The 23290-nt window shown below is 41.5% G+C and overlaps 1 protein-coding gene across 1 annotated transcript; it reads left to right on the top strand.

Annotated features, from left to right (window-relative positions):
* The first annotated feature begins 12836 nt into the window (after positions 1-12836).
* On the top strand, positions 12837-19382 carry LITAF (lipopolysaccharide induced TNF factor). The gene is made up of 4 exons (XM_057367284.1): positions 12837-13100; positions 17019-17201; positions 17593-17749; positions 18075-19382. The coding sequence occupies exons 2-4, from the start codon at positions 17024-17026 to the stop codon at positions 18181-18183; spliced, it is 444 nt and encodes a 147-aa protein (XP_057223267.1). The 5' UTR covers positions 12837-13100; positions 17019-17023; the 3' UTR covers positions 18184-19382.
* Positions 19383-23290: the final 3908 nt, after the last annotated feature.

The raw sequence follows: 23290 nt of genomic DNA, 5'->3' as shown, positions 1-23290 counted from the left end.
GAGTGCTTGTCCTGGGCTGGCTGGACYGACTCCAGTGTTTGGCTATAGCTTGGGATGCAGGGTGAGTGGTATATTCACACTGGAGCTGGAGGTGAGAAGCAGAGTTGTTAGCAATGCTGGCAGGGTGGTATGAAAAAAGTGTTTATATCACATCCTTTAAGAATCTAAGCTGCTTTAATGCAGCCATTCTTTGCAGCAGTACAACTAAAGCCTCATAGAATGCTGTGTTTTTATGACTCAGAATATGTCTCCTGCAGTCATTTGTTTGAGGACTCACCACTGAAGTGTGAAGCTTGCCTATATTAAGATCTGATGAAATGTTACTTCCATTACTTTTGATAGATTGGCTTCATCCAATTTGTTCACTGTGACATGGYTTTGGTAAACATCTATCTATGTGTGATACACAAATTCTTTCCTAAATTGCAAAATCTGCAGAAGCAAAGTTAAGTATTTTTGACCCCTATGTTTCTTAACCCTTTCTTGTATCTTTTTGGATCAAACTTGTTTTTTTTCCAAGAACATCTTTTTCATCTTCATTTTAATTGGCGATTTCTCTTTCATCTACTACTGTTACTTGGTACATTCAAAATAATTTCAAGGTTCAAAATACTGGCTCTTTTTTTTCCTTTTGGACAAAACATTTAGTGTATGAGAACATGTATTTTTACCCTTTGCAATGAAGTTCCTCCAAATTACTGTGCCTGTAGGTGTGGTGTCCAGATTACCCTACGGATTTCTAAAGGGAAAGAAGGAGCAAGATGTTTGTACATGGTTTCAGGAGAATCTGAGTAAAAGCTTAATAAAGTGAGACTGAATGCCCTTGGTRAACAGCTTGGTACATCACTTGTGACTATGTTACATCCACCTTCAAAATATTTATTTTTTATCTGCTGGAGATTAATCACTGAATTAATGTTCATTTATATATTCACCAAGAGAAAAGCAAGGCTACAAGTTAGCACTGAGATTAGATGTCATCAAACAGCATCCTGAATTACTCAGAAGCACCTGATGAGCTTCAGCCRCTTTGGAGGATAACATTCTGTACTTTTGGCAATCTTGAATGCCTAGGAAACTTCCTGTGTTTCCTACTTCATGGTCTTAAAGCAGGACCTGAACTTTGGTGTATTTGATGTCACTTTGAGAGAAGATTGAGGAGCTGTCACAGTAATTACTGTACAATAGCTGCACAGTAATTTTCTGCAAATAGGTTCTTTAACTCACAACCTGTGAAAATTCTGTTGACAGCAGGGATCCTTGAAAGTGTAATTCCCTTCTGAACACACATTTAATGCTTTGAAGAAGTAACAGTACCTTGTGGAGCTTCAGGCAGGCTCTTTGTAATGGAAGCAGAAGATTGGTGCTGTGAGATGAAGCAGAACAAGGCTGCAGGGCCAGAGGCTGTCCCTCCCTGGAGTCCCACGGCTCTCCCACAGTCAGCCAGGGCTGTGTCCCATGGGAGGGAGGTCAGGGAAGAGCTGCTGTGCTTCCAGAGATGGRATGGCATGGGAGCACAAGGTGGAAGAGAAAAATGACTGCAGGATCTGGAGTCGATAAAAGGTCTTATCAGGAGTWGGAATAATATCTCATGGATTGTGAAAGCACTGAAGTGGAATTAGTTTCACTTTTATTGCCATACTCTAATTATAAGTAGYTGTTATACACTTGTGTCTAATTAATAAAGGAGCTAAAGGGAAAGAGGGTGATGGTAGTTCTGCCATCTTCAGAAAGTAGAAAAATATAACTGAGTTCATATATAGCGAATAGCTTGAATCATCTGGAATTAATCAAATTTTTTAGGTTTAAAAAGATTAAAAGGGAGCACAGGTGATAAGGAAGAGGACAATGTTTTGCAGCAAGGTAGTTGATGTGGGTAGCTATAAATTGCTCTTGCTGCTGTGGAAAGACATAGATGTTATTCAACTTGGAAAGGATGTAGAAATTTATTTTAAGAGTAATATGTGCAGAAAAGTATTAGGTACAGGAATCCAATGAAATGTTGTCTGTCCTAATAAATCTTTGCTGTTTATAGTTAGTATTTTGTTTATCTTTCTCTTGGAAGTTACATTCCAAAAGCAAAAATAGCTGCAAGTTGCTGTTATAAAATGGACTTTTGCCCTTTCCTKTTKTKTTKTKTTSTTYTTTTTTTTTTCTTTTTTCATGAGCCTGAAAAAGGAATCTCATTTTCCACATAAGCCGAAGCATCAGTTGTAAGAAAACTCTTTGCTAGAAAGTGGAGCTGTGTTTAAAATAGGGTAAGAGCTGTTGAGGAGCTGTGTGCCCTCCATCAGAACTGCCATTGTTTGGCAATTCATACAGAATAAAATAGGCAAGAGAATCTGAAGCTGTTAATGTGTTGTTGGTCCATAATCATTAGTAGAGATTTTTCTTCAACAGAGACAAGATTACATGTATTTATTAATACAATGTAAACAGTTGTGTAACATACTTGAAGGTGTTGCTGAGTTGATTTTTTTTGTTTGTTTGTTGGTTGGTTGTGTAGTTGGTTTTTTTGGGGTTTTTTTTAGGAAAGAAGGTATCAAAATGCTCAGTTAGCTCTCCAACCCAGGCTGCAGGTGCATCTGTACTGTTTGCAATCTTGCACAGAGTTAACATTATTTACTGCTGTATAGACAAGGGCTGGACACACTGACTCCTCCGGACTGTGTGAACTTGCAGCCAGAGCAGCAAAAGTTCACAGATCCTGTATAGTTGCCATTCAGGGACACTGTATGYTTGTACTGGACACAGGTTCCAGTCTAATGGGGGACAGGGGAGCCAGCATTCCAGCCTGGGAATGAGGAGAGTTCACTTTTCATTGTGGAACAAGCAGCAGAAGACACTTTTTGTAATAGTTGTTCTTTCTGGCAGCAGTGTGGTCACTTGGCTTTTTTACAGTCACGGCTCCTTCTGTTCCTCACCCCATGGTCTGGCACCATGGTAACTAAACCTTCAGCAGCAGGAATATGCTCTGACATACGCCATTGAAGATGACAAGTGGTGCACAGTCCATACAACAGTGTACAAGAATTGACCAGAATGACAGTAAACACTTCAAAAGGTATTTCTGACTCCCTCCTTTATAGATGGAGGCAGTCCTGTTTCATGAGTCCCTGTTTCATGAGAACTTCAAGGGAATATGGAGAGAGTAGCAGAGTGTGACTTTAATTAAGGTAATCCTCAACCAGAATGTCTTAACATATATCTTAACATCCTTTATACAGCCTTTCTTTGTCTGGAATATAAGCAAATGACTTACTATGGCTTCATTTGCGTTGTATAGAAGGTAGACACACATTGTGAGAAAAGAGCACAGATACCTCGCTGACTCTGCATGGGTGAAAAGTGCACCTTTACCATTTGTAAGGCTTCTCAAAGGCTACTGCAGCACAAGTGTTTGAGTAGCTGTTGTCTGCTCCTCCAATTGCATGGATATTGCCTGTGGACCATTCAAAAGTCACAGGAAAATGCTGCCATGGCTGCTGCTTGTACATTGTTGTGGAGTCTGAAGGCACACAGAGATCTCCCAGGAGCTGTCCACACAGGGCAGCAGCCCCAGGGAGGCACCAGGGAGATCCTGCCATGGGGAGCCTCAGGCACTTCCCACCTTTAGCAGCCTGCTTTCTGCGGGATCTTAAACCACTTCTCTTAGTGCTGAACTCACACTTCGGTTGTGAGCTTTAGTAATCTYCTGGGGCTTTAGCCCCTTGCAGCATTCTGGCCTTTCACTTAAAAGGACAACATCCAATGCTGTATAACTAATCTGAAAAATATTGGCAGACTGACATTTAATTAAAAAGTATGTCACATTCCTCTACATCCACATCTCATTAGATGCTGATTTCACACTGATTTAACATTGCTCTTCCAGGCTGCTCTTGCAGCTGACATTTGTGTCTTTGCTCTGGGTGTCCAAACCCAGTGTCTGAACTAATCAGGAATGGCTGGACATGAAATGATTTGGGCATTCTGGTACAAAGTAGGTGTATTCCAGCTCAGAAAGAAATCAATGGGAAATGTGTTAATAGTGTCATGTACRGTTAGAGGTCCACACCTACTGATGTATAGAAGATAAAAATGCCTGGTTTCAGGCAACTTTCATCTCATTTTTCACATTCTCAAGATAGATAGCATACTGATACTGCTGCCAACAGTGGTGCTACCAGTGAGTTAATGGAGCAGTATAACTTCAAATAAGATGAAATACCAAAGAAAATTTTGTGTGCCTGAATAAAAGATTTTTTAATGGGGGTTTCCATTGCACACTGTGTAAATCTGTGCTTGAAATGGAGAGGAGACATTACATGGATGTGTAGCTCCTACTTTAGAGCTGGAATAATTAATGTAGATTATATTTTTTACATGTGTGTGATATAAGGTGTTTGGGAGGATTGGGGGCAGGGTGAATTTTTTTTGGTTTTATTATTTTTAATGAACATTTTATCTAACTTCTACATCTGGATGATTTTTAAATTGATCTTTTCCCCMTCTGTTTTGTCATTAAATGCTAATAAAAATTAGTGTCCATTAAATTTGCTCAGAATACAATCCYACAATCATCATTTGCAACAGAAGAAATTCCGTGTTCTGCTCTTATTGATTCACCTCATTTTGCAACTGTGGCTGTGGCTTTCCCATGTAATTTGCTGGAGGTCACCTTTGTTGGCTCTGGGTAGCAGCAATTAATCTTTTTTTATCAGTGGTAACCTTGYGCAGTGGAATTGGAATTACTTGCCTGTTACACAGCAATTCAATGAAGGATGCAGGAACTAAACTTGGATATTCAGACCACCAATGTTTAATTCTACAGATGAGCTTTCCCTCACCCAGCTTTCTTATTCTCAGCTACTTGGGGGGTTCAGGTGATTTCTCTAAGCCAGTGAGCAGACCTGAGGCATGCTTAAGAGAACTTCCTAGCTGGAATAAAGCAAGGAGTGCAAAGTAGGAGTTGGAGGAGTGAAAGTTGGATGCAATTATATTGCTTCACTCTCACAAAGAGCCCTAACCTTGTGTTAAAAGCACATTGCTGTGTCGGCCCCTTCTGGATACAATGCATGCCATCTTGTGGACAAGTCACGCTATGTCTGAGTCCTTCAGACAAATATTTTAAGACCATAACATTTTGTGTGTGCGTGATATAATTGCTTTGTTGTTTGTAGCTCAATGCAAACTGTCTTTCTTCTTGGGGACTAATTTTTCAATTTAGGTTGCTTGGTTCCCTTACTTTTGAAGACACTTGATTTTCTTTGCTCYACTTGTTACCAGATGTAAAACTATCAAATGTAAAATTCTTTACAGTTTTCYATTTAATTAAGTTTAAATGAATGACCTAAAATCATGTTCATCTGAGAACAAATCAGAAGTAATTCTAAGAAATCTGTTCAAGCAGCATAATTGCTACATGCCAAGAATAAGGAGAAAATAATTTTAGAAATTCCCTTGCTGCAAAACTGAAAGCAAAATACTTCTCCTATTACCGACATAAGCAACTTGAACAAATAYTTTTATTTGAAATGAAGATATCTATACTTTCTATTGATCTATACTAGTTTGATTTTGTGGTAGAATGCAAGTGACAACTCTTATGGTACTCTTTAGTGACTGAAAAATCCTTTCCAAATGCAAAAAGATTCATTTTATGAGGAAGGCTGTAAACCCCCCAATATTTGTCAAAATATGCTTTCTGAATGAGGTCATTTCCCTTTTGTAAAAGTCCTTTAGAGACAGCACACTGCCTGTTTTCTAAAATTGGTGGTAAATGTTTACAAAAAACAAGTATGTAAAAAGTAAAACAAATGGTTACAAATATGACATTGAAAATACAGTTCTTACATGAAAAAGTTTCAACTAAGTTGGTCTGACTTAAAATCTAATTTGAACTCATTTTTTTGTTAAAAATAAAAAAWTTGATTTAAATTTGATTTTAATTAACAAAAGTTAGTGGACAAATAAAGTATTGTCACTCACATCTGATTAAAGAAACGTTAAGGTTAATTGTCCTGGTAACTGTTTCTTGCCTACAGGTGGGCAGAGCCATTCCTGGCTTTAGGGCAGATATTCTTACTGCTCATGCAGAGATCCTGGGAAGCAGGCCCATTACCAAGCTCTCCCTCCACCYAGGTGTAACAGAATCAGTGCCCCAGAGGTGGCAGCTTCTTATAACAGATTTGTGAGGMAGCTCTGGAGTGCTCCAAGCTATCAAGGAAGTGGCAAAGCAGCAGGGTCAGATACACAAATGTGGGTAACAAGCTGCTCAGAGAACCCGTGACTTACTAAACAATGATCTGGGTTTAAACCCAAGTGTTGCAAATATTTGAAGATACTGAAGCAGCTGGCTCTAATGACAATTCATGAAGTCGTGCACAATGTGATAATCATAAGCAACTGGGTTTGCTGACCAGTGCTGGGCAGTTATTTATGAGCTGGACTGAACCAAGCCATAAATTTGCAGAGAAGCAGTTTATTTATAGTTACTGTAGATTCTGTTTTACCACAGAACACATGATTTTGCTGCAGGGCAAATTTTGAGGAGCTGTGTATACAATGAAGACTTGCAGAATCTATGCAYGCAGCAGATCAGCCAGCTCTCACAAGCCCTCGAGACTTTCTAATTCCCTTATCTTTATTACTCGTCTGTGTAAGCATATTCCATTGTTTACTGTTTGCCTTGCTTATCACAAAGGATCACTCTGAAAAGACAAAGGTTTCATTTCAAACGAGGAGTGTCCTAAACACTTGGCATCCAGTGTAACAAGCCACTCAAGGCTGCAAGCAAATTTGGCAAAGTGTTTTCTTAGTGTGTGGCAATGGCTGATGAGATTGCATTTCACCGGGATTAGTCATCATTTCGGTAAACGGCTTTAATACTCACATTGCTGTTGCTGTAGCTGTGACTCTTGTGGCTACATGATAAGCTTCCTGGCTTGCTGCATCCTACAGACAACCAGTATCAAGTGGCAAGATATGACATATAATATTTGAGTTTCTGAAACAGGAACTGACCCCTTCCAAGCTGAGACTTGAGAGATTCACTGAGGTATCTTCAATGAAGGCAGTCCTGCCAGAGGTGGGGAACTGAAATGCTAAACATTATGTCAAAACTATTCTTAAATCATGTAACCTATGTTAAAAAATTAGATTATAAACCAATACCAATTCAATATCAATAACTTCATAATTAACATAACTGCTGCAAGCATTACTACTAAGATCAAATGTTTGCTGTATGAAGTGAGAGGAGCATGAGAAAATAAACACTTATGGGCATCTGGCTTTGCACATTAGGTATGTGGATGATGCTAGAAACAGAAAAGTGGATATTTGAGGCCTGAAGGAAAGCCTTATTGGATAACTATGAWTTTTTAGTAATATGGTCTCAATATGTATTACTGTATTTCTTGCCTGTATCCCAAGTAGGTCACAATAATTCTGGTGTCCAGATGRCAGCTGTGTGAATATTCAATCAGAATTAAGCACAAGAGACTACTGTTATCATTCCTTACTCACTTTAGATTCACAGAGTTGGATCAAAGCACTTCATTAAAGTATATCTGGCTGCTGCCTTAAGCAAAATAGCCGAAAGCTTCACTGTAAGATTTAAACCAGTGATTTCAGTGGTCAGATACAACCAGAGCTGGCAAGGCTGATTTAAGGCAAGAGTATACYATAGCTTGGCCAAACAGAAGGTCAGGCATTATTCTGGAGGAAGGGTAAGAAGAAGGGATTTTTGCACCACTTTATTCAGCAATGACATCAGAGCAGTGGAAATCATGCTTCAGTTCTGTCTACAGGAAAAGTAATCAGGCAGCTTTATTTTTAAAATTACATCCTTCCTGTACCCTATCAAGGGAGTAGGAAGATGAATTTGAAGGGTGAATGTTTTTTCAGAATCATAATTTTTCCTCTCTGTTTTCTCATGACATTAATAGATAATCCTTCAAATAATGGGTGRCTTAATCAGGAGAGATCTGTTGTTTTTAAATGTGAAACTTTTGTATCATAACAATTTCTTTTTGGTTGCACATACTAGGAGAACCATTACTGGCACTGAACGGTTGTTCTCCTTGTAATTCTTTACGTGAAGTGCCAAGTGTTCTGAGAAAAAGAAGTCTATCATTTCCTCTTTTGACACCACACTTCTGTCTTGCTCTCTAGGGGAGATAAWATGATTTACATACTTAAATATTTTGCTATAGTGTCAAACAGTGCTTTGCAGTCTGGCAGCTGTTACTGGTTGTTATGATGATCAAATAACACTATGGGAGCTGGTAATTTAGAAGGAAGCAATATTAGAAGAACAGTAAAGTACTGATATTTAGGTTTGGATTAATTTCACAATTCAGTCAATCAGTTGCATTCCTGGGGGATCATTTGCAGTTTTAGGCTTGATATGCTGCTTCTGTTTCACATGATAAATCCATTAATATTCCAATATTTCACAAGCATATTACCCCATATAATACCAACTTCTGCAGATGAAATAAATAGGTMAGCAAAGCTCAGGTTTAAGCCTGGCTCACCAGAGAGCACTGGGCAGATGTGTGAGTGGCTGTTTTGTGAAGGAGTGGGGTGAAGAAACTGGAAGGAAACTGGGACTGAGAAAGCAGATGGTTTAATGCAAGATCACGTGTGTCTGAAAGCTGTCTTGAAGTCATCATTTTTCTGTGATGAGGGTTTTTTTCGGGGGACTTTTTTGCTTTCCACTTCCAAATTGGTATGGAGCAATAGCTGTGTTTTGATATACAAACCTCAGCAATGATGCAGTCAGTCACGGGGTATTTATCTTCACCAAGTGGTTTCTGAAATGGAGGGTGTCTGTGTGGTTTCTCTAGTCTTTTTGGGTTTTTTCTTTTTCCCCTGCCCCCTCTTTCACAGAATTTATTTGGRGATAGTCTAAGTTGAAGTTATTAACTCCCAAATTAACTGGAAGCTGATGAAACCCTTAAACTCTGAGCTTAACAAAACCCTGAGGCTTATGTGGCTTCTTTAGCTATTGCTCCTCTGCCCAACCGGCTTGGAGGTTACCATGTGAAGCTGAAATTAATTTATCTTGCCCCAGTATCACCAATGCTTTGACGACACCTCAGCAATGTGAATGTGCATTTTACACTGAAGTGTGGGATCTGGTTGTCATCTTTGAGGCTTCTTGTGTGAACCTCAACACTTGTGTCATTGTACTAAATGTTGAAATTGTGWTGAAGTTCTTTTTCTGTTTGCTTAGCAACTTGAATCAGCCATTGCAGCAGTGAAGAAAAAATTCTTTCACATTATTTGCCTTAATGTATCTACCTTGCTTTCTCTTTAAATCTATCCTTGTACTTTAATTATTGGTCTGAAACTGCATTCTGGCAGAACTCTTTAAGCATCTAGTATTGCTGAAATGATTAAAAGTCATAGAAATTCTTAACTAGCTTCAACAAATCAGTATATACAAAATGACATACACACCCTTAAAAGAAAGACTTATTTGCATTTGTGTAAGTCGGTGATTTCCAGGCAGGAGAAAATTAAGGTGAGAATAAGGTTTACTTATTTTACACACTGAGAGCATATTATAGTATGTAAAATAAGRCTAACAGGCTTTTAAATATACATCAGCTTTTGAACTTCATTGAGTTTCTTTGACAGAAACCTACTGCTGTAAAAGCAAAAGCTAGTAAATCCAKCATGCAATTATTTTTGGGGCAAAACTGACATCTGCTGGTGTTCTGTAATACCTTGTGTGCAATCAGTGTGATGACAAAACATGCACTACATTCTGTGTACATTCCCATGGTGCTGTTAGCAGCCCTGGTGATGGCTCAGTAGAGCAGAGGGAAGCAGGAGAGTGAATAGAGCAGGTGGGGCTGCGGAGCACACCGTGCCACGGGACTGGGGATGGAGCAGAGCTCTTGTGGCCACATCCTGCTGCATTTGTACATCAAGTTTTTGAAACTGCCATGTGGCCCTCTTTTCTTAGGATTGTTTTAAAACAAGTTATGTTTATAATTTTCAGGTACACAGCTCATGGCGGGGGGGTAGATAAAAAGCTCTATCAAAAGCTGTATCAGAAGCTGKGTTTCCTCATGCATGCCTTGAGCTGGCACTGGCTGTGTCCCCACCCAGTCACCTGGTCTGCTGCAGGAAGAGAACTTCTGTGGGTGCCAACACAGAGGCAGCAGCTTTGGGGAAGCTGTGTGGGTGTGCTGGGCAGCATCCTGCCTAACCCAGGTAGGCTGTCACACTGCAGCTCCATTAGAGTATGAAATCTGGCAGAAAATAACCCCACTTGTGTACGAGATCAGAATGCAGCTGAATGCAGCTGGCCTTAATTTCTGGTTATTATCAATTTGGCACTGTAAATCTGGTTGCATTTAGTAAGAACATCCACAATCACAGATTGACAAATAGTGCTGCTTGTTGAAGCAACAGGAATAGAGTTGGAATTGCTGTTGATAAATGCATTTACTGCATTAGCACCAGCCAATGGCTAATTAAGCTAAGTTAACTTCAAGCTAAATTAAAAATTCAGCTTTTCATTACACTTAACTTCACAGTTAATTAAGCATAATTTCACCCAGGTATGGTCTGACACAGTCAGAGGCACACATCTCACCAAAGAGGCATCTCTGCTTTGGGGAGCAGAGAGGAGCAAAACTGTCCACTTGTCCATGAAATGGGGTCATACTCTCATTCTCTGCATGTATCCATTTTATAGTTTCAGATAAATAGAGCTGGGACTGTAGTCAAATACAATTGATCACCTGTTGCTTCCATCTTAGTGAGGGGGAGAAGGTGCTTTCTCAGTTGCATATTGGTGTATGTTTCATATGTAAATGAGGGATAATAAGGGTTTCAGTTACCTTTGGTCAGGCTGAGTTAGATTTATGTTTGAATCAAAGGCAGAACAGAACCATGATACGTCAGTATTGCTTCCTCCTCCATCTGGCTGAGGCAGCAGTAAAGGCCATCTTACCTTTGCTTGATCATCTCTATGCCCATCAACATTTTACAACTGCACATCATCATCATCACAGAATCATCAAATAGTGTGGGTTGGAAGGGGCCTTAACAGATTATTAGTGCAAGCCCCTGCAATGAGGAGAGATGCCTTTCAGTAGACCAGGTTGCTCAGAGTCCTGTCCAACCTTGCCTTGAATGCTTCCAGGGGCATTCACCACCTCTCTGGGCAGACTGTGACAGTGGTTTGACCACCCACATTGTAAAAGCTTCCTTTTTTACATCTAATCTAAATCCATCCCTCCTTCACTTAAAAACCATCACACCTTCTCCTGTTGCAACAGGCCCTGCAAAGGTTACTTTAGGTGGCCACAGAGCCCCTCAACTGGTTTGAGCCAATTTGTTCCACTGACCACTACAAAACATTCCATTAATTGTGACTTCTCTTTTCCACAAGCTCACAGGTGCTGTGGTGACCTGGCCAGCCACAGACTGGCTAAAGCTGATGCTTCTTTTGCCCAGTRCCATCCAGCAAAAGGACTGAAAAGRCAGGAACTAGCAAATGGTGAGCTAGGTGGGAAGGAGGATGAATAGTGAGAGGAAATACACTCATGTACCAGAAAATGGATGCCAACCACCTATTTGGACATTTGGTGGAAACAGTAGCAGTGCAAAAAGGAGAAATGTTGCTGGGGTGCCCAAGGAGAAGCATGAGCCAGCCTAGACTAGATGCAAGGCAAAACATGTGAGAGAGCATGGCAATTGGAGTAAGCAGGCTTTCAGTTGGAGGTTGTGCCTTATTTCACCCTGGGAGATGTGTTCAGTCATGACTTCTCTCTCCTGTGGCTCCTAAACTGCTCATGGCCACCTGGACAAGGGGGTTTAGTTACTAAGAGAACAATTATTCCAATTTTAGTTAATCCAAAGGGCACCAAAACCCAGATTACTCATTGTCTCCTTCTGAGAAAAAGARTATTTAATGTGATTTCTTGGTAACGGTATAAATTTATTCACTTCTAAATCTAATTCTAATCTCACCCAGTGGTGATGAATCACAATCCATACTCCTCTCCCTGTTCCCCCCAAACCTGGGACTGGGACTATTGATGCCCTCCATATTCCCACCATCTGATAACACCCCCAAGCACCCATACCTGTAGGTGATTCAACAGATTACTGTGACTGCACAGCTTCAAATTGGGCTTATTGTCACTCAGGGTAAGAGCCCCTTTTGYCCTATAAAACCTGACTCCTTGTCCCGGGATGGGTTTGAATTGAAGCTTTATGCATGTTACTCAAGGCAAGGCTCAAGGAAGGTTTTAAATACAARAATCGGACTTTAACGGATTTTAGATGCTTTCCGTCAAAAAGCCTTATGAACTGTCCCTGCTGAGCCCAGAGGKGTTATCGAGTACTTTCAGTCTGACGCAGATTCACACAAACCAGCCTGTGAAGCAGTTCCTCTTGAATCCCGTTCAGATATCTGGCCCTAATTCACTTYTTGTGTTATCTTGGAGCTGGACAGAGGAAGGAGTGACATCTCTTGTGTTTTCCAAATACTGAATCCAATTCAATTTCTTGTAAACGCACTACCTAAAATCAATGAATCTGTTGAAAGTTTTGTTGATCATTTTGTTTTTGTATGTTTGAAGTACCTGATGTGGTAACGTAAGCGGTATTGTCGAATTAAGGAAGTAATTTTCCTACAGTGTTACTGCCAAAAACATGGTGCTTGGCTGCGCTGCTGACGGGAAAGCTGAAAATTACTGGTTTAATCTGAGGGAGCTCTTGGCGAAAGCCGCGCAGTTCCCGATCGGCGGGACTCCGAAGGGCATCAGGAGTGCCCGTACTTCCACACACTTTCCCCCCTTCCCTTCCCTTCCCGTCCCGTCCCGCCCAGACGCGCCGCTCCCGGGTGCCGGTGGGTCCGGGGCAGCGGGCGAGGCGGCTCACGGGGCAGGGCCCGTCCGGGGCCGGAGGAGCGCCCTCCCGAACAGCCCCCGCGGCGCCTGCTCGCGGCTCTAGGGGGAAGGGGAGGAGGAAACGCGGGTGGGGACGGGACGGGACAAGCCCTGCTGACGGTGACTGCACCCGGCAGAGCGGAGCGGAGCGGAGCAGAGCGGAAAGGCGCGGAGGGCCGGCGGGCACGGCTCGGGACGGTAAGGGCTGTGCCGCCCCGCCCGGAGCGCGGTGCTGCCGCGGGCACGGCAGAGAGGGGCGGCGGGAGGGCTCTGCTCCTCCGCAGGGGCCGCTCCCGGGCCCGAGCGCTGCCCTGCCCGGGCCGCTCCCAGCGCTCCGGCCCGGCTGCGGGGCGAGGGAGCAGGCTCGGCTCGGCGCCCGGTCTCGCCCCGCAGGAACCCCCGGGGCACCGGGRACAGGTTGGGGCTTCACGGGACAGCGGTGTCCCGAGCGGCGTGGTCCCGGTCCCGGGACGGTCCGGGAGAAGCCGTGGGCGGCGGCCGAGCGAGGACGCAGTTTCGCTTCCCCGAGTGTGGCAGGCGGAAGGTGGCCCTTTCCTTGGGGAATGCACTCGGGAGCCGCGCTTTTCGGACCGGCCCTGCCCCGGGGAGGGGGTTACTCACAGGAAGCCACTCACAGGGTTATTCCCAGACTATTGATTACTTGGTAAAATAACACTAACCTCTGAAATTTCCTGCCGGGCAGAACACACCGTGTGGTACTGTTTCTACTTTGCCAGTYTAGAATTCAGTGTCACCTCAGTGCCATTGGTTCTTACGAAAATAATAATATGTCGAAGTCTTTTTTGTTGTATTACTGGATTTTATCCTCTCACAAATGCCTGAGAAATTTAAACAACTCTTGAGATATTTCTCAGCAGGTTGGTAAACTAGGAAGTTGTYGTCCAGATTTCAGATGAAGTTGGTGGCCCAAGAGGGTGCTGTGTTAGGGCTTGCTGTGCACTGCAAAAATCCMAGTGCTCTGATAAACCTGTATATCCTGCCGGGTTGTTAAAAAAAATAGCTTTCAACCTATGTTTCATTCCACTCTGCTGTTCAGGGAGCCACTCTAAACCCGTGGTGTTGGAGGGCAATTTGGGATTTCTGGTGAAGAGGACTGCATAGGAATTGTTTAATTTAAGGATTAAGTCGTGTCAAATTTTAGCAAGAGATTAAGGGAAGGGCAACAACGTATTTGTTTGGTGAGACCAGGTTAGGAAAGCTGTAACTGTAAGCAGTTCTTTACTGGATGGGTCTTTTATGGGTTTTTTTATATACCAAGCAGAGAGGTGGGTTATTACCTTCTTTTGCCCTTGTCCCTAGTCTAATATTCAAGACCTGGAGTGTGAGACATGTTTGCACTGGCTGTATGAAGTGATGGTTCAAATACTTCTTCAAAGTTGACATTTAAAGCAGAAGGGACATTAGAAAAAAGAAATTGAAAAGCTGAAGTTGTGGTTACATTCGCAATACTTTTTGAAGAGTTTTTTTGTAGTCCTGATGTCATCCTGATGTTTATTAGGAATTTTTGGTTTGGTARATAACTTAAAGGAATTCATACATGRTTCTTKTTTTATACCATTCACTGTAGTACTTCACACATGTTACTTGTGCAACGTGTGGAGGTTTGAAATTTTAAAAAGAGATACCACAAAGTGCTGTGAAGACCTGAGACCTGTTTGCATCTGTCTGCAGGAAAAGGAAAAAAAAAGTGAAAGTGCAGAAAAAGCATAGWGATCATGTTTAAATAGAAATAGTTGTTCAAAACCAGTTGGTGGTAAGAAATGAATATACAACACAATTTAAAAATAAGTAAATATCGAGACTAGAAGTGTTCATGCTGGAAGTTATGATCATTTTGAAATCTGTAAAAGGGTCTTGATTTCTTAGAACTTGCTCTTCAGGGAGGCAGAGCTGAGCAGCAGTAGCTGTGTATTAAACCTCACGTAGCAACTGAGCACCGCACAGCTACTCACTGCTTCCACAGTGGGACAGGCTGAAGAAACTGGAAGGGTGTGAGAAAAGTCATGGGTTGAGATAAGAACTGTTTCATAATTGAAATAAAATAATAAAAAAAATACATAGTTGTAATGGAAAGGAAAATAACAGAGGGAAATACAATCCAGCAAGTGATGCAGATGAGAACAATTGCTCACCACCAACCAACCAACCAATGCCCAGTCAGTCCCTGAGCAGCATTTCCCTCCCAACARCCTTCTTCCTGGTTTTATTACTGAGTGTGATGCTTTATGATYTGGAATGTCCCTTTGGTCAGTTGGGGTCAGCTGTCTTGRCAGTATCCCCTCCTGGCTTCTTGTGCACCCCCAGCCAAAGCCAGYACACTGACTGGGGACAGTAGATTGTGATTCAGCTCTGTAGTTWAGAGAATAAAAACTTCTCTTTTCGGAAGAAAACAGGAGATCAGTGGTTTTTAAAGAGTGGTTTTTAAAAGTMTAGCTGTGAAATACTTGGTGTTACAAAAATTTACTGAGTTTCAACATCTTTGACTGCCGTCTTGTTCCTCCTTCATTCTGCCAAAGCTGCAGTGTGAGTGTGGGAATGGTGGGAAGGAGCGATGTCTGGCCCAGGGTTACCACAATTACTGCACCTGTAGGCACGTCTGTTCTTCTGTATCAGCTCCTGTGTTTGTCCTGGCCACGGGGCTACTGTAAAACGCACACTTGACTGAATACACAATTCCCTTTCTAGTGCACCTTTCCACATTTCTGCTTAGTCTGCTGGGAAGACTGGGACTGCTGAAATACATAAACACTGGTGTTTGCTGATGTATCCCCATGCCTCCAGTGCAGCAGATTAGTCCTGTGTAACCTGGAAAAGTGAACAAACTTGTGGCAAGTTCTTTATGGAAGTGTTTGTAGACTTCACTGAAATCCTGATGAAAGCTGTGTTGTGTGAGGAAGACAATCAGCAGTATTCCAGGGGCTTTTCCATGCTCTGGGAAAGGCTTGTGTCATTGTTGGGAAACATTGTGTGCTGGGTCTCACCCAAGCTTAGTGGGCATGGAGTGACTCCAGCCCTAAACTTACACCTGAAATTCTTTTTCTTTGCACATTGTCTTTTTTACCTGCAAATTGCATCACTGCAATTTCTTTACTTCATACTAGGCCTATGGGTAATTGAAGCTCCTATATTACTGTTGTAGCATCAAAGAATTAATATTTGAAATACAGATTGCCATTCCCAGATAGCCCTGAGTGAAAAGATTTGCATGTGTATAGAGGGATCTTATGTGCAGCAATAGAATGGCTCTTGGACAACTGTCTGATGGTCCTTAAGAGGAAGGGAAAAGGGAGATGCTTAGTCAGCTTTGATGCCATGAGAAATTGTTCCACAAAGAAATGGTGGGCAGAGTATAGGAAGTGGGTAGGTGGGGAGGAGGAGAGGAAGTCTGCATGAAGCCACAATAGTTTCTTTCCACTTTGGGTAAAGGCAGTGGTCAGCATTCCTATCCTCTGCAATGAAATAATAATTGGTGGAGGAAAAGTTGCACTACAAACTCGTTAAAACTTTGCTAAGAAGCAAAAACTGAAACCTTAGACRTATTTGAGAGTTGTAAAAGGTTTGAGTTGAGTTGGACATACTTAATTGTTTGGGTTTATTTTTCCATCAGTATACTTTTTTATTTCAAATTACAGCAGAGGTAAATAGTGTTTATTAAATACTTRAAATTTGCCACAAACTAAGCTTATGTCAGTTAGCAACCTACCATATGGCATATCATACTGTTCAATTATTCATGTGAACAATAGGGATCGGGAAGTGTTCTTGGAGAATTAGGAGACTGCCAGATACCTTAGTATACTAATAAAGATGCCCCACATCCTTGCTTTAGTATTTTTAATTTATAAAGGAAGAATTGGTGTTGTGACAAAGTGTAAAAACTGCCYAGTGAAAAGAAAGTGGGCAGTAGGCCACAACAATGAAATCAAGATTAACATTTAATACTCTCAGAAACCAATACCAGCCAATTAATTTTACGCTGGTGAAAGTCCATTTTAGTCTAGTTATCTTCTTGCTGCTGAATTGAGCCTAATTATTTGTCACTTGCCCTTAATAAATAATGCCTTTTGTTATAACTTTCTCTCTTTTATATTTTAGATATAATGTCTGCTCCAAGTGGCAACCCTGTCCCATCTGCACCACCTTCTTATGATGAGGCTGTAGGAATCAATATGAACTATCCTCACCCCTATCCCGTCCCTGGCCCTGGACAGAAGCCAGATGAGAAGGGAATGAACCCTCCCCCATACATGGGACAGCCTCCACCAGCAAGTAACCCCAGTAAGCCTGCAAAACTCTTCTGTACCTCATGTTAAGGTAGTGTCAAGTGGCTGTGTAATAGGTGCTGTCAGAAGCTGAAAAATCATGGTTCACGTGTTCAYCACCTGCCAAAAAGTACTTCTGAAGGGAGTGAGGCAGATCAATTCTTGTGAATTCTCAGTGTGCACTGATGTCAATAACATCTGGCTTTCTGCAGTTTTTAGTGCAGCACAGTTTTTAAGACAGCGTGTTTCTRCATTAGGAAAGGCCAGGGTGATTTCTCTCTGTCATTGTGTATTCTCACTGCTCTGAGCCCCAAATATTTCAAAGTTGTACCTGGTTCTGAGGAAGTTGATTACTACTCTTTTTTCCTTAYGTACTCATTGAGTAAACAGCCTGTTTCTCTGCTCAGTTACTGTTCAGACGGTGTATGTGCAGCATCCAGTAGTATTTTATGACCGCCCAGTTCAGATGTGCTGCCCTTCCTGTAACCAGATGATAGTGACGCGTCTCTCCTATGATTCCGGAGCTTTGACCTGGCTGTCATGTGGTGGCCTCTGCCTGCTGGGGTAAGTCAACTCCAATTTGCTCTTCTTTTACTTCTTACCTTRGCCTTTTATAGCTCTAAAGTGTAACAAAGCTCTCAGCTTTGCTCTCTTTCKGTCTGGGACCTGAGCCTTTGTGGTTCAAATAGCTTACATTGGCATCTGTGTCCTACAGGGCCTTGTAGCAGCTCTGGAACATTACAATAATGGACTCCCTAGCCATATGTGTTCTTCCTAAAGCTTCTGGTACCAGTTTTACTGATGGCTTTGGAATGAAATGTATTTTACTTTCTTGTGTATGTAAAAAGTGGTTAAGCAGTGTTTTTCTCTTTTTTTTTTGCCATTGCAGGTGTGTAATGGGCTGCTGCCTAATTCCCTTCTGCATTGATGCCCTAAAGGATGTGGATCACACCTGTCCGAAATGCAATGCTCTTCTTGGTTCTTACAAACGTTTATAGGCAGTGTTTAAACATGGATTGATGAAGTTGGTTAGCACCTCTACAAGCCCTCTCTGAAGCTTCATGGAGACTTCCTGTTTTTTCTGTGCATCCTATCACTGGAAACCAATAAAAAGTAATGTTTATTTCTAGGTGGTTTGAATATGCATTTGCTTGAGAGGAGTTTCACTTAGGTCTGTAAAAAGTATACATTATCTGTATGGGCCACTCAGTCCAGCACCAGTTGAGAGTAATGGAATGTTTCCCTTTTTGCTTTATACAAAACAGGTTGGTGATGTTTTTCAGTTMATCATGTCTCAGTCATGTTGCGCACTGTGCTTGCATTGAGACTGTAAAGTCTCAGCACAGAATGAGAGGAGGATGTGTATGGCAAAGTGTTCAGGCTCATGGTTGATGTTGATGCTTTGGCMGCAGCAGTGTTTACAAATTGGCAAGGAGTTGCCTTAGAGACAGGTACTCCTCTTTGAAAAAAGGAATGGTTTGTTGTCATCTTTTCACGAGCACTAGAATTCACTTTAAAACTTTCTGAGTTGGAAGAGAACCAAACCTAAAGGCTACTTCATTCTTGGAGGTAGCTTTTCCAAATGAATAGCTCAGGTTATTGTGCAAAAATAGGGATTGAATCTAGTATCTTAATTTTCTTACCAGTTTCAAGTCTAGTTGTATCTGTAATCTGAAGTAAAGATCTTCAWACAGAAGATATTTGTTCAGTGTTTTTTTGTTTGGCTGGAGGTTTTTGTACTGCTGATTGAAAGTCTGTGAAATGCTGGTGGAAATGCCCAGAGAGCCTTGATTATAACATCAGAAAACTTCCTTGTGCATTTACGTAAGTCAGCTGATCAATCATAAACAAACCCCAGCCTTATCTTAAGGCTTGAATTCCACCTGAAACAGATAAAGAGCCTGGACTTTTGTTTTTCTGCTTGTTAATTAGTGTTTCTTTATTAAGAAGGTAAAATGTTTGTTAAGGAGTTTCTCTTGTTTTTCTAAATTAAATGAAAGATGYGTTTTGCTTTCAGAAACCTAAGTTGGATGTGCTTATTTAAGGTGATGATCACAAAAAAAAGTTAGGAAATGAAACTCTGAAAATAAAAGAATTTCCTTGTCATAAGCAGCAGACTTGATCAAACAACATCTTGATGTATTTCACAGAATCAGAATTACAAAATCAGCTAGGCTGGAARAGAGGTTTGAGATCATSGAGTYYAGCCTGTGTCCTAATGCCACATTGTCAACCAGACTATGGCACTGAGTGCCACACCCAGCCTTTACTTAAACATCCAGGGATGGTGACTCCACCAGCTCCCTGGGCAGTCCATTCCAATGTCTAATCAYGCTTTCCATTAAGAACTTCTTCCTAATGTCCAACYTAAATGTCAAAAAAAGGCAGACAGGTGTTTAAACAAGGCTATGATGGTCACACTATATTAATATCTAAAAGTATAAAGCTAAAATAAATACAAATAAAAAATACTGCATTTATTATTCTTGCCAAATGTGCCTTCTGTAAATATTTGGTATATATGTTAGTTTTTCAAAAGTCTTTCAACACTTCATGTTTGAAATACAGTAATTTTTTAGATCACATACAATCTCTAGTCATGGTGTTAATTCATTTTTGTAAACTGCTGCTGCTTGCAGACTGAGTCAGTTTGCAAGAGATTTAAGAGTTTCCTTGTGCATTTGGAAAAGCTTTCTGGTCTCATAAGAMTTTACATCAGCAGCTATTAACTGGCAAGAGGATGATGGAGATAAAACCTGGTAGTTTTGTAGCTTCCACATTGATGACATGGTACAAACTGCTGTTGTTTGCTTGTGCACCACCATAGTGCTCTCYGTGTTCTTGAAAGGCCTGAGTGATGTGGCATTGAATTTTCTGTTCTGGTGACACAAGCAAGTCCTGTGCCTTACTGAGAAGCAGAATTCCCCCACTGGGTGTTACAGAAACTGCTTCTTGTCAATTTATTGTCAGAGCAAGACAGAAAGAAGCAGTGACGCTCRCAGCGTTTCCAAACTTGGGATTTGCTTGTATGGTGGGAAGGATTTTTAATTCTTTAAGCATCCTGTTAGTCTGGTCTGGATAATCCTGCCATATATTCATTTGGTAGGTCTTCAGTTGTTACTCCCTTAGCTCCCCTTTTCACTCCAAAGTGATGGTTGGAAAATGTGAGGTGATGGCAACAGAATGCAAATCACCAAAATAAAAATGTTTGTTTTGATTTATGTGCACAGTCTATTGCTTCTCTTTAAGTTCCTTGTATGGATTGAGAACAGGACACACAATGTTGGCAGCTCTTCCTTCTAATTCAGCATTCTGCAAAACTTTGTGCTGCCCCTTCTATAGTTGCATTTCCTTAAACGCAAAGCCTGTGTTTGTTCACTCGTGTGTGGAATGATCTACAGACTGTGCCAGAGTAACCTGCTTTGTTAAACCTASCTTAGACAAACAAATGCAGGATATAACTTGCTTTGTGTGAAAGCGCTTTGTGTTTGATTATGTTGAAATTACTGTTTGTTTCTAAAACTGACTCTGTTGAAAATAAAAACTTTGTCTTTCCTATCTAGTGYTCGTAATTGGAAAATTATAACGTCTGGAATGTTTCCAAACACATGGATGGCTGAAATGCTAAGTGAAGAAAAGTAATTTCATGGGAGAAATTTTTCAGAGTCTCACCTGGGCCCAATCTCTGATAAAAGGCATTGTCTGCCTTGCAGACCAGTTGTCACACACAGAGCACACTGAAAATGTGTTGTTTTCCTGCAACTCGGGTATTACAAATACTTTTTCAGTTAAAACTGTTGGGTAAGACTTTCACCTGCAATACAACTAAACAAACACRCATATATATATATTACTTCATATTCACATACCAGGAACCACTAAAGAAAATGGATATCAAATATCACTGTATCCAGTTGGAAATAATTCTTACTAATCATGTGAGAATACCCTACCTTATTTTTYTAATGTCTAAATTTATTTTTGTTTGGTTTTTTGAGATGTAGAAAGTATGGGAAGGCAAAGTTAATACCTCAAACAAGTTTGTTCTAATGCACTGATATTTATTATTTTTATTAAGCAACTCTAAGGTTATTTTGGTAGTGAGTGTTGTATGAATRGTTTTTCCTTGGTAGTAGATACAGGAGAGGTAATGCTGACTTTATGGGCTCAAGCTATTTTCATATGAGAAAGGAGCATAGGCCACCTGAAATCCTCTRGCCTCATATTACAAATTCAGGTAAAGCCTTCCCTACCCCCACCTTCGTGAGCTTTCCAGAATGACTCTGCTTTTTGTTGCACTTTGACAGTATTATTTTCATTAGGATTTAATTTTTAAGAGAACTTGCACAATGTTCAAATTCTGATGAGGCTTGAGCCAGAAGGAAATAAAACTTGTTTTGTCATGCAAAGAGGATCCAAAATAAAAGTTGTTAAAACAGGTAAAAGGCAGCTGATAGGCTTACAAGATGGATTGGTTAAGTCCAGAGTGGTTTCAAGAAGCTGCTATTTATTGCAGTGTTTGTGAAAGCACTTCTGGCAGTTTAACCACAAGTTGTTTTTTTGAATAAATAATTTGTCTACTCAAACCCAGTTAATTATTATTCATAACTGACCAGCAGGAGGTCAGTAATGGACCATACAGTGTCATCCTAGGAGTAAAAACTAAGAAGTGCAAKTTTTTGTAGTTCAGGTGATTGTACTTAATAGCAAATTAACTTTTGTGCTTGCATTTGCTTCATAAGATCTTGCAATGTAATACAAATTTATTATCTTTAGGATAACTTTTAATGTATTTTTGTGAGAGGAATACMCTCGTGTATGGTATGCTGGATATGAATCGAATATAGAAATAAATTTGATAATGAGCATCTCAATAGTTTTCTAACCAGGACATCAAAAGGTGAATGTGAAACCTGATTTCAAAGGGAGTGCTTATTACCACTTAAAATTGGTTTGTTTTTTTTTTTTTAAGAACCTGAAAATTTAATGTCTGAACATTTGATTGTGTGATGACTGTGTGGTCTGGAGGTGCTGAAAGTAGTTGTGCCCAAGCTGAGAATAAAYCAAGAATGAGTAGGTGGCTTTTTGAAAGTCCTTTTGTGGCTGGCTGTTTTGCTTCATGCTACAGCTATCTTTGTAACAAAAAAAATAGTCCCAAAGAGCAGCTTCAGTGGGCTCCAGAGGACCACTGCATTAACAGGGTGTATGAGAGACAATACTCTAGGACTTCAAGCCTTAATACATCTGAAAGTGACACCAGGGGTATCACAAAAGCACTAGCGGGGAGAAAAAGAAAAGAGAAACCCAGAGCAATTGCCACCTCTTGCTTCCCACGGCCTCTGATGCACTTTCTTGGTGTCTTGGTGACAGCACAAAAGTTACCTCAGACTCGAGTAAAACACTTCTGTTGTTCACAAAGTAGCGCTGGAGATTTTTGTACTCCAGGATAACAATCAGAATCACTAAGGTTGGAAAAGACGTCTAGAGTCATTGAGTTCAACCATCAGGCTGCCGGGTTCGCCATTCAACCATGTTCTTAAGCACCACAGACACGGAGGTTTTTTTAATGCTTCCAAGGATAGTGTTCCACCACTTCCCCAGATAGCCTGTTCCAATGCCCGACCACTCTTCCAGGCAGTTTAGAGAAGAGCCCTCCTGAGACTGCTTTTCTCCAGGCTGAGGCCCCCTCAACTGCCTCAGCTGTTGCTCATCAGTCTTGAAGAGGAGCTCCATTACACGACTCCGATCACGCAGGCTGCAGCAGCTCAATGTCCTTCTTGTCTCGAGGGGCCCTGAACTGCACACCTGACTGGAGGTACGGAGCCATTTCCCCGTCTCCCCTCAGCCATCGCTGACACCTTACCTCTGCCCGTCCTCGCCCTCGGCTGCCCCTCGGCTGCCCCTCGGCCGCCTTTGGGTCCAGTCCGCCGGGGAGCAGCCGCCGCCACAGCCCTGGGGCGGACAGGTGGCCCCGCCATCGTTCAATTTCCGCTGGGAAAAGGCCCTGGAAAGGTCGGTGCCTCGCATCTGTTTCGCGGCATTTTCCCCAGAGATGCGGAGCGTTCGGGCCGCTGTCCCCGGAGCGCTACCCCGGGCGGAGCCCGG

The sequence above is a fragment of the Malurus melanocephalus genome, unplaced genomic scaffold (assembly GCF_030028575.1).
Source record: "Malurus melanocephalus ecotype Western Australia unplaced genomic scaffold, MMel_1.1 scaffold_77, whole genome shotgun sequence".
NCBI classification, from domain to species: Eukaryota; Metazoa; Chordata; class Aves; order Passeriformes; family Maluridae; genus Malurus; species Malurus melanocephalus.
The sequence above is the reverse complement of the archived record's forward strand: the minus strand, read 5'-3'. Positions and strand labels throughout refer to the sequence as shown.